The 12,546-nt window shown below is 37.9% G+C and overlaps 1 protein-coding gene across 4 annotated transcripts in view; it reads left to right on the forward strand.

The window, feature by feature from the left end:
• The window catches only part of LOC121368223 (actin-associated protein FAM107A-like), a 107,114-nt gene that overhangs the window by 80,171 nt on the left and 14,397 nt on the right, over positions 1–12,546 (forward strand). For 2 of the 4 annotated variants that reach the window (XM_041492859.1, XM_041492861.1), the window contains 2 exons: positions 3,812–3,934; positions 9,316–9,568. In XM_041492859.1, the coding sequence (XP_041348793.1) occupies positions 3,812–3,934; positions 9,316–9,568 (376 nt within the window). The remainder of the gene's footprint in view (positions 1–3,811; positions 3,935–9,315; positions 9,569–12,546) is intronic. The other 2 variants (XM_041492860.1, XM_041492862.1) reach the window with 1 other exon arrangement.

Here is a 12,546-nt window from a genome sequence, read left to right on the forward strand (position 1 = left end):
AAGCACATTCATTTTAAAGGTATAATATTTTGTACAGTGGTAATCTTGCACATGATAAGTAGAGTATAGTCTGCCCCATCATTCTATAAAAAAAAGTATTTGTAAATAATTTTAGTTTGGCTTGACTTAAGAAAAGTAAAAGTTTTTTGAAAAGAGCCAAAAAATACTGTTTTTATGTGCAATTTGCACATTAATCGGCTCAGAAAAAATAACTTGTAGTAAATTCCATAGTATGAAAAAAGGTGTTCCCTGTGGGACGGACTATAGATTGATTTCCACTCGGTACCAAAACACACCCCGTCATGTTCAATGACCGTTGTTACTATTACATTTACACCATTTGAATAAAATTGTTGACAAGAAAAGTACATGTACATCAATATTATTTTGTTAATTGTGCTGCAATTTATACCTACCTATAACAACAGAGCAAATTAGGAACAAAGTAACATGCGACTTCTGACACTACGTCTTTACAACAACATAATATTGCCTGAGGTGCTCGAGTCGTAGGATCGAACCACCTCAGTTGACCCATTCTCTGATTGGCTTTTTCCTGTCCCAAACAGTGTATGAAAGGCTGTGCTGTCTGGTGTGGGGAAAGAGCATACAAAATATTGCTTGCTACGTTCAGGCACATGCATTTGGAAAAATAACCTTTTCATCATTTTCAATTTTTAAAACCACTACATGAAAAAAATTCATGTTTTTGAAATTATGCACACAGGATAAAGTGATTACATGTAGAGACGGAATGTGCAAATCACTTTGATTAATATTTGTTAAAAGGAAAAATTCAGTGTGTCAGAGCAGTCAGTTCAGTAGTCTTCCCCCCCCCCCCCCCCCCCCCCCCCCCCCCCCCCCCCCCCCCCCCCCCCCCCCCCCCCCAAGATCAACAACACTCGATATCATTTCAGATAGGCAATATGTTCATAAAATATAAATTTTCTTATGAACTGTTCTAAATTAAAACAATTTATACACTCAAAGTTATTTACACTTGTTCTGAATGGACTATATGTATACTCTTCAAAAAAAGAAACGCAAAAGGGTACAAATGGGTTATAACTCCGATTTTATGTTTCCTACCGGTTCATGCTTTGTGAATATAAGGTCATTGCATGTCCCAAACACATTCCCATGGTTACATTCGATAAAACGCAGCTACTGTACAATAAAGTTCCAAAATGTGAATATTCACAAAAATGCAGCCACGTGCAAACCATGTCACCACTGCACGTGCGTTGTCTGCACGTGCAACATGAACACCGACAGTATAAAAGTGCAGGGTGTTCGCTTGCCTGGCCTCTGTATCTGGCCGACAGTTGACAATCCAGGACATGCCACGTGAACCGCAGAGAAACAATGCCATCGGCCGACTAGACGCAGGCGAATCCAGAACGGCCGTTGCCAGGGCATTCCATGTGTCCCCAAGCACCATCTCCAGACTGTGGGACCGTTACCAGCAACATGGATCAACACGTGACCTCCCTAGATCCGGTCGACCACGGGTCACTACCCCCGGGCAGGACCGCTACATCCGGGTATGCCACTTTCGGGAACGATTGACTACTGCCACCTCCACAGCCGCAGAAATACCAGGTTTGCGCAGGATATCCGACCAGACCGTACGGAACCGCCTACGTGAGGTAGGAATTCGTGCCAGACGTCCAGTTCGAGGTGTCATCTTAACACCACAACACCGTCGACTCCGACTGCAGTGGTGCCAGATTCATCGACAATGGCCTCAACTGCGATGGAGACAGGTGTGGTTCAGTGACGAGTCCCGATTTCTGCTCCGACGTCATGATGGAAGATGTTGCGTGTATAGGCGTCGTGGTGAACGTTATGCGGCAAACTGCGTGCAGGAAGTGGACAGATTCGGCGGGGGTAGTGTCATGGTGTGGGCAGCCATCTCACACACTGGCAGAACTGACCTGGTCCACGTGCAGGGCAACCTGAATGCACAGGGCTACATTGACCAGATCCTCCGGCCACACATCGTTCCAGTTATGGCCAACGCCAACGCAGTGTTCCAACATGACAACGCCAGGCCTCACACAGCACGTCTCACAACGGCTTTCCTACAGAACAACAACATTAATGTCCTTCCTTGGCCATCGATATCTCCGGATTTGAACCCAATTGAGCATCTATGGGACGAGTTGGACCGACGCCTCCGACAGCGACAACCACAGCCCCAGACCCTGCCCGAGCTGGCAGCAGCCTTGCAGGCCGAGTGGGCCACCATCCCCCGGGACGTCATCCGTACTCTGGTTGCTTCAATGGGCAGGCGGTGCCAGGCAGTTGTCAACACACGCGGAGGCCACACCCGGTATTGACTCCAGATGACCTTGACCTTGGTGGTGTGTCCTATCACTTACTCACAATGGACTAGAGTGAATTGTGAACAATCCTGCAACATTTGGTAATTATCGGACTCACCATTCAATAATGAAATCAATTCTCCAAATGTTACGACAATGTGGTTTTGTGTTTCTTCTTTTGAAGAGTATATATCTACTAATCACTACAGTAGGGGCACAAAAATACAGCAAACCTTTTAAAAATCAAATATAATAATTGATATTTTTTATATAACAACAGGGGGATAAAAATCATAAAAAATTAAATGATTTGGCCTTGTTGATCTGGAATGTGATGTCATGTGACACGCACCAAATGTTAATTCGTCTTCCTCCATTTTAACTCAGATTTCTACTATATGTCAATGTGTGTTTGCCTAAACTACTGGCATATTAGTTAATCATTAGTGTTAGGTTGTAGGGTTTTTAGGTCTAAATTATTAGGACTTTAGAAATTTAAGGATTAATTTAAGAAAAGAAATATGGGTGCTGAAGTGTAATATTTGCGGGAAGGAACATGGTATGTGCTATACTATTCTTTGGGATGGTGCTTATAAAAGATCCCTTGCTATTAATGGAAAAATGTAGCAGGTTTCTTGTCTAAGACTATATGTAAATAAATCAAATAGTGAATATAGCATTTTATTGATGTTGGTATTTTCCAGTTATGATATCGCAAGAACCATATACCTCGGGATGAAATCTGTCTATACCGGCACTCTCTGTAAATTACCAGCACTCTCTGTAAATTACCGGCATATATATATGTCGGTCGACCCCAAGTGAATTTGGTTTATACAGATTCTGTGTGCCCTATTCAGAATTTCAAACATCAGTTCTAAGTTGATCATGTCCCAGACAGATGTGCCCGAACCTAAGTGGATGAGAGCATACTAAACTGGGAAAATAATGCATGAGTATAAATTTCGTATCCAACCTCAAATTGTGAACTTTATATGCACATTATTTTCATTACAAATATGCATTGCATATACCAACAAATTTACATGTTATGAACATGCGCTAAGATGCATATTCATGAGGATACAAACCCCACATTATCTGATCCAACACATGAATAAAGGAATTTGATAGAACACATGTATACTCAACAACGAAAGTTTAGCTAATGTTAAAAGAAATGACATAACCTTTATAAATGAACCTATTTCTATTAATTAGTATTCACATCTGAAATGTTTACCATTTACAAACAACATAAACTCACCAACCTTTGTCTTAACACAACAGGAGGACCTGGTTTTCTTTTAAGTTTATTCAACCATGGCAAATTTAGACGTCATAAAAGATATTTGCTAAACTTTCGTTGTTGAGTATACATTAAAATATTTTTTTTCAATACCAAATACAGATTGATCAAATGATGCTTAGTTTGATTTATATGTTTAAAAAACAAAATCATTATTTATTTTTTTGTGGTGCAGAACAAGAGCAACTAAGTCCAGAAACCCCACTTCCTGACTATTACACAGACCAGTCACCTGATGACAGTTCTATGCTGTTTGTGAAGCGTTTTTCAAATATAATGTCCAGTATACAGTCAATAGGTATCAGTAGTCAACAATGTAGAGACCTAACCCATAATACGTAGATAAATGTATCAAGCACTAACATCTTGTATTCTTATATATTCAATAAATAACAGAATGTTTGGTAAACTGTGTTTGATGATAGTAGAATAGAGGCAGATTAATACAGTTCTTTGACCAGTTTATGGGGACAAAGTTTTGAAGGTGTTTTTCATATCTTCAAAGACTTCTAAATAAAAGTAATGGGGGTGACCTTTTCAAAATTGTGGGCTAACTCTCCCAGGTCACCAAGATGGCCACCAAAATAATTAAAAGGTAGCGGTATACAGTTAGCTCCCTTGTCTATACTGTCGCAATTTGCTTGGTTTTTCGTTTTATAGATACATGTTTGAAGGCTAATTATTTGGCATATGAAGTAAATTCTTAAGCTTAGTAATAGCCAAGAAGTTATTATTTTAAAATTACATTTGTGTTTTTACCAGGAGTACAAACTGTTTGGCTGTAATGAGGCTCTGATTCATACACCAGGTTTCACTTGTGACAAAAGTCGGGCACGATGAATTTGGGTAATTTTTAAACAAGCTGATTTTTTAAAAAAAATTGAATAGCTAAACTTTTATTCATATGAGGATTTTTTAAAGGTTTGATGAGCAAACTTTCCACAGATATATGCATCATATCTGCTAACACCTGCTTGGGTGTGGTTTGCAAGGGTGCAGAAATGGAAAATATTTCACTAGCCTGTTGATCAGAACCAACTAAAATGTACTAGCCTGCCAGAATTTCTACTAGTCCACCAGCCTAGAAAATATATCTTTAGGACACAAACCGTGCTGATCTGCAATACTAGTTACATGATTAGTATTGTTACTAAATTACCGGCCTCGGTGGCGTCGTGGCAAGCCATCGGTCTACAGGCTGGTAGGTACTGGGTTCGGATCCCAGTCGAGGCATGGGATTTTTAATCCAGATACCGACTCCAAACCCTGAGTGAGTGTTCCGCAAGGCTCAATGGGTAGGTGTAAACCAATTGCACCAACCAGTGATCCATAACTGGTTCAACAAAGGCCATGGTTTGTGCTATCCTGCCTGTGGGAAGCGCAAATAAAAGATCCCTTGCTGCCTGTCGTAAAAAGAGTAGCCTATGTGGCGACAGCGGGTTTCCTCTAAAAACAGTGTCAGAATGACCATATGTTTGACGTCCAATAGCCGATGATAAAATAAAAAATCAATGTGCTCTAGTTGCGTCGTTAAATAAAACAAACTTTACTTTACTTTGTTACTAAATCATATTAATGAACAGAATTTACAAAGCCTGTTTTTGCAAATGTATGTATACATACACAGACATTGCAAATTCTCTCCATTGTGGTTATCTGTAACAATAACTGTACAGTGACCTGTTCTGTGGCCAGTTTGGAAAACAGGTAACATGTTTTCCAGCATCGCCAATCTTGCAGACGTTTAACCAGCCATTTTTTGCTTATGTTTGCAAATTATTTTGACTGATTCCCAAGATGGGCATTTTGTTTGATGTATAGTGTAAAAACCAATGTACAGTAGCATGCTTCACTGACAAAAGGTTGGTCTGCCAGAAAGAACATTTTTGATATGGCGCTATGGAATTGAATATTTAGGGGTAGGTGGGGTGGTGGTGGTCGCGGTAGGGATAGGTGGGGTGGCAGTGGTAGTCAGGGTGGTGGTGGTAGTGGTAGGGGATAGGTGCATGGGGTGGCGATGGTGGTGGTCGTTTAGTGGTAGGTGTAGGTGGGGTGGTTGCTGTATGGGTAGGTGGGGTGGTGGTTGCGGTAGGGATAGGTGCAGTGGTGGTGGTGATTATGGTAGAGCTAGGTGGGGTGGTGGTGGTGTTGGTTGCGGTAGGGATAGGTGTGGTGGTAGCGGTAGGTGGGGTGATTGTGGTAGGGGTAGGTGTGATGGTAGCGGTAGGTGGGGTGGTTGTGGTTGTGGTAGGTGTAGGTGGAGTGATTGTGGTAGGGGTAGGTGGGGTGGTGGTGGTCATGGTAGGGGTAGGTGGGGTGGTAGCGGTAGGTGGGGTGATTGTGGTAGGGGTAGGTGGGGTGGTAGCAGTAGGTGGTGGTGATTGTGGTTGTGGTAGTGGTAGATGGGGGGGGTGGTGGTGTTAACAGAAATGTTACGTAATTTAGACAAGGATCTGGGAGTGGTCTTGGCATTACTGGTAGGAAAACACATTCTTTTAGTTTTATTGAACCTTGCAATTTTGTGCATTTAAAATAGGATTACATACACCAAAATAACCTTTTTTATAGACCTTCACCATAATTCAGTTATTTTTACAAAATATCAATAATAAGGACATTGTAAATGGTTAAATAAAGGGACAAATCAAATGTGTATATTTGTAGATAATACTTTGTTGGGTCATTAATTAAGTCCAACAATCTGTGAATGAATGTCTTTAATATTGGAAAAAGTTATTTTCGCAAAAGTGTTATTTCACCACATACATTTTGTGTCCTTTGTCTTACCAGGGTAGAATTACATGTAGTTATACATGCTTTGAGATTGTTATCGTATATCATGTGTTTGTGTGAGTCAATGTGCACCTTGGTTATTATGTGGGTTTTTTCAATTCCTAACTTATTCTTGTTGACTCCCAGTTTTTAATTGTGGGAGTCAAATTAACTCCCACATATGACAGTCTCAAACCCTGTACATATATATGCTTGTCAGTCACAAGCTAGAGGGTGTATACCATCAAATCAAATCCCATAGACGACAATAGTAACATATGGTTAAAAGACATGCAGGGTATAAATCAACATATACACCATGGATATAAATACTAAAGTACTGTCATAAATAGAATAAAAATGATTTCTGTCGATTATTTCTTACATGTTAAACTGACAAGTAAAATTTTTGTAAATATCTATATCTACTTGTCAGTTTAATATGAAAGAATTAATTGACAAAAATAATTTTTATTCTATTTCCGACAGTACTTTACCACCTCTCACTCTTAAAGTAAATTAGAACAAATTGGGAGCTAAGCTGCTCATTTCAGAGATAACGGGTAGTGTCTATTACTACCCTAGTTCCGCACAAAAAATATCATGCTATTTTTAGTAGGACCCCACACATGAATCAAGCACAATTATTATGGTAGTTGGTACATTGACTCTAGTTTAAATTAAATTACAGGAATTTACTGGCCAGATGAACCAACATTTTATCATAAACACTGTCACATTTATCACCAATGCAGGGTTTCACATGATGCAGGAATCCTGTGTATTTGACGCAACATTTACCTAAAATACTCCTAAATAAAATCTGTTTACGTCATGGTTGATGCAAAATATTTCCGATGTCAATCGATTTTGTATTCATTTTTTAATACAAATAAACCTAACAACTAATTCAATTCAATTTCAATTCAATTTATTGCACAGTACCAAACAAAGTGGTGTCAGCAAACAGATAAAAAAATTTTTTAAAAGCATACAACATCAGCGAAGTTCAAAACGAAAATAGCCGAGCGGTTTAACTGGTTCCCCAACTTATCAATACATTTAACGTAATTGAAGTGTTAAAACCAGTGTGGCTGATATAGTGTGCCAGTCCCTTTGTTTAAAGTGAGATCATCGCGACAATATCAAATACATGGTCTTTATACGAATATCAGACAAGTTTTTTGTGGGGTTTTTTTTCTGCTGTCAATCGCTTTAACATTAAAAAAAATATTGTTTAAACACCTAAAAACCTAACAACTATGACGTTTCAGAACAAATATAGCCTAGCTGTTTAACTGGTTCCCAACTGTATCAATATGTTTAACGTAACATAAGTGTTAAAAAAAAGTGTGGCTGATGTAGTGTGCCAGTCCCTCTGTCTACATTTAGATCATCACGCCAATGTCGAATGCACGCTCTGTTTACGGATATCAGATAATAGTTAACCAGCCGAAAGTTTTTAGTTCAGAGTATCGATCTAGTTTTTTGTTTTGTTTTTATTATTGTTCTTTATTGTTTTTAATACATGTAGATGGTTGAGCAAATCTCATAATAGGAGTTAGTCATAATTATTGAGCAGGTGCAACTATGTTACAAATCAGGTTAGCATGCAGCATTGGGTGACTAAAAGCCAAAGGGTACATAAAAAGATAGTGCAGGGTGCACAGTAAGTCAATACTTTTCTGAATATGCAGGCCGAGTTGCATCCCTCTATTTAGCAAAATTAAAATGACGGGCAAATGTTTTATGTTGGAAGATTTTGTTTGTTAATAATGATGTAAGCACTTCAGTCCGGATTTAGTGAGTACGGTAGGTTATACATTTTTGGTTTGTATGTCCATTTGTTGCACTATTTTGGCTGAGAAACGATCGAAACAGGGTGGCACAAGGTTTGAATACCAGCAATATAGAGTAACAATATTCGGACGTAGAAAGAACCACAATTTTATGTCCCTTCAGACTACATAAAAAACACCACAGAAAAAAGCACTAAATGATTTACAAGAAGAAAAAACAATGGATATAAATGTACATGTATTATACAGATAGAATAGTGGATATAATGTATGCATGTAATATAAACAAGACAGTTATTCAGTTAATTATGTGATTTAAGAAATATATCATAGATGACTCTCATTTCTGAATGCATGACTCCAAAAATAAAACCCTGTGAGTCATGATGACTCCCATTTTCCAGATGCTAGGTGTAACTTTGGTATTAACTGCTCTATAAAAAGTTAGGTGCACCTTCAACTTTGACCCAGAATGATGTTATTTGGTTTAGTACTACCTAGAATAAATGCTATACGTGCGCTTCTCCTAACATGCACAGGCTTTTTCTAATGATGGAGCACAGACCTTATTAACAAACATATTTTTCCTGCTGACTAAAATGTCGTTATCATTTATTGTTGCAGAACTAACATAGAAATATTGCTAAATGAATTAAAACATGTAGATGCTATACCAGTATATGTATGCTTTAGTAATAACATATTTATGAATGATATTTGGTAATAATATTGTAACTTTTGTTATTGAGAATGCCTTAAAAATAACATTTTGTTTATTCAGTAAAACCATTCATTTGTATTTTAGCACAGGAAATAAAGCAGCATGTTATAAAATTATGATTAACTTCAAATGTGTGACACCATGTTGCAGTCTTATATTTTGATGTTCTCGTAGTTCTCACAGTGTTATTAATTTGTTATAACTATCCAGTTATAAATTGATATTTTCTTAGTGAATATATACAGGTATTTTGAAAAATAAGATTCTTTCAGGTAGATTAAATGTGAGGTCCCACACTTTTTATTCATTTACTGTCTGAGTGTGTTGATACGCTGCTTATGTCAGTTTTATTGGTAGAATTATTGTAATTGTAAAGTTTTGTTTTAGATGACATGTATCCAGAAATCCCTGAGCCTGACTACCTGAATGATGATGATAAATCAAGTGACTTGTTTCCTCCTCCTCCTCCTCCGCTGGCCCTTCAAGGCATTGGCAACACTGGGGAGCAAGCTGTCAAAAGTCCAACCAGTCCTGGCCCTGGAGACGAACTGCTCATTCAACCCAGAAAACTATCAAATCCGTGCATGGAGTCAAGGGAGCGGCAGGCTTTACACAAAGAACTTCTTTATAATTACAAACTGTACGTGAGCCTGTGTGTGTGTGTGTGTGTGTGTGTGTGTGTGTGTGTGTGTCTGTCTGTCTGTCTGTCTGTCTGTCTGTCTGTCTGTCTGTCTGTCTGTCTGTCTGTGTGTGTGTGTCTGTGGTGTATGTGTATGTGTTTAAAGTTTGTTTTGTTTAACAACACCACAAGAGCACATTGATTTATTAATCATCAGCTATTGGATTTCAAACATCAAACATTTTGTAATTTTGACAAGTATAGTCTAGAGTGCAAACCCCCTACATTTTTCCATTAGTAGCAAAGTATATTTTATATGCATCATCCCACAGACAGGATAGCACATACCACTGCCTTTGATATACCAATCGTGATGCACTGGCTCGAATGAGAAACACTCCATTGGAATCAATGAGAGGGATTGATCTTAGACTGACTGCACGTCAGGTAAGCATTTTACCTGTGGGCTATGTCCCACACTGCAAAACCAGCTAGTCTGTCAATAATTATATTTCTTTGTATAATTCAGTCAAATTACTCAAAGAAAAATCAATTACATCCAAATGAAGATTAAACTGTTTTGAGGGAACCCAAAAAAGGAAGTAAGAAAAATGGGTCAAGTTATTATTAGCACCTTTGTGAGGTTAGTTTTAATTTTTTTACTCGAATGAAAATTAAAAAGTGTAAATGTTAAATCAGATTTTATACCCAAACCAAAAAAAAAAGAAAAGAAAAATGTGTCAAGTTATTATTAGTACTTTTGAGAGGTTAGTTTTCTTTTTTTTAGCTCAAATGAAATTTGTTTTTTTTTAATAGAATTTCAGACAATACTTCCTTATCCCCTAAACCTCACAACCGTATAGGCTACTCCCCCAACACACACACACGCACACACGCACACACACACACTCGCAAACCCAACCAAATATGTTTATGTTATACTGGGCTTCATGGTTGAAAATGGTTTAGTTATAAAAAGGAAGGGACATACTTGTATAGAGAAGTCTTTTTACATTTTATTCAATTTGCTATTTTATTTAGCTTAATCATGGTTCATTTGGTTGTGACTGCACTTTTATTTTGGCCATTCATTTGACTGTACAGTTTAACGACAATATACACATCGAACACTGATTAACTGAGTCAAAAAGTTCCATTGCAAAGGGGTGGGGGGAGTGATTTTTAAACTCTTACTGTAGTATAATTTATATCTGTTAATTTTTTATGGATTTTGGCAAAACTTCACTTTCAATACCATGTTACATATTTTGCAGGAAAAGACTGATTTTACGTCAGTTGTCTGTTTACTATGATTATGATTCGGTTGGAGCAGACAGTTATTTTAACTAATTTTAATGCTAACTATACAAATGTTACAAACAGACAAAATTACGTTGTCTAATTTAATGGCGTTCAAGCAAAGTTGGGCCCCATACTTGAAATAAACAACAGTTTGATTATACATTTAGGCATTTCACTGTGAACAATAATTGGCATGGTTATGGGAATCAGCCGAGTTGTGGTTGATGTCCTCCAGTCCCTCCACTGCCTGCTTGTCTGGTGAAGCCGGTCGTCGAGCAGTTTGCAGATTTTGGTGTAGGGATGCTTTTTCTTAGGTTGGCGCATAGCATGACCTTTAGAAGAGGAATTTCCCCTCCCACTCAGACTTCAGTTCGGGGCAGATGTCGATAATCGATGAGGTTCCCTCTTTGTCAGATTATCAGGCAGTCTTCGGCTTTGTTCGTGAACAAGTCTGACAGGTGTGTGCGGATGCTATTCCGGTTGAGGAGATTATTCCCTCATACAAAGGTGTTTCCTTTGGAAACAGACCTTTGGTGACATAGTTGTAGTATATTTAGATACTGTAAATCATGAAATTAATGCGTCATGATATTATTGCGTCCGTACATGAGTGAACAAAAATGCGTATTTTTATTAATGCGTCGGGCAAAAGTCCACATCACATAAAAACCACAGTTGTGTTCTTATTATATTGTTTGGGCTTCATCTTTCATGTTAAAAGAAGTCAGTAGTTGTTTTGACAGCTACTACATAATCTGAAGCTAATCGCATGGTGGGTCGACCAGGAAGCCCTAATTACTTAAAGTAGTGTAATTAGTATAACTACACCTTATTGTTACGGGTATGCCTCGCACTTTTGTGTGGTGATTGCTTCTAATTAATCCACCAGTAGGAATAAAAGGTAAACGGGTCGCTATTGCAGGGCACAATATTTCACGCGAACGCAGACGTATTATTCTAACAAATGTTTTAGACTGATTTTATACACTTGATGCGCAGCACAGGAATAGACGTTAACAAATGCGATATATTGCAACAGTGACAACTTGCGACCAGTCTAACTTATCGCCCCGGAGGTGGTCACTGGCGAAGTCAGAGGCTAGATCCGGGGCGGGCGTGCCTGAACCCTTGTGAATAGGGGCACGTTAATAGAGTTGCCCGTTGCCACTTATAATGCCATGTATAGAGTCAAGCCAAATGGTTTGAAGAAATATGCACGGATTGTTGGTTGCGGTTATATAATTTTCTACTGTTGATGATAATTTTACAAATGTTCAAAACAGTTTAAATGTATACAGTAATCCAGAAGTGTAAGAAAATTTGAAAAATACTCACATCGCAAAATGTACTTTTTAAAAACAAAACATTTGGAACATCACTGTATTATATAACCGCTATGATATTGCAGGAAAGTGAAAATGGAATGGCAACATCGAAACGAAAGAAAGATTCTTGAAGTATTCACAAAACGACATTTAACAAAAATTGTTTTTGTATTTTGTTTCATCTTTATATTATAAAAGTTTTATTTTATTTAGAATTATTATAGTAAAATCCTGCACATTTTTTGTATTGGGAATGAGACTAAACAAAATGCGTCAAGTTATTATTGCGTCGATGTGTTCGCCGCATTTTTCGCATTAATTACTTGCTCGCATTAATTTCATGATTTACAGTATTGCTTTTTTTATTATAAC

Source organism: Gigantopelta aegis, chromosome 3 (genome assembly GCF_016097555.1).
Source record: "Gigantopelta aegis isolate Gae_Host chromosome 3, Gae_host_genome, whole genome shotgun sequence".
In the NCBI taxonomy this organism is placed as follows: Eukaryota; Metazoa; Mollusca; class Gastropoda; order Neomphalida; family Peltospiridae; genus Gigantopelta; species Gigantopelta aegis.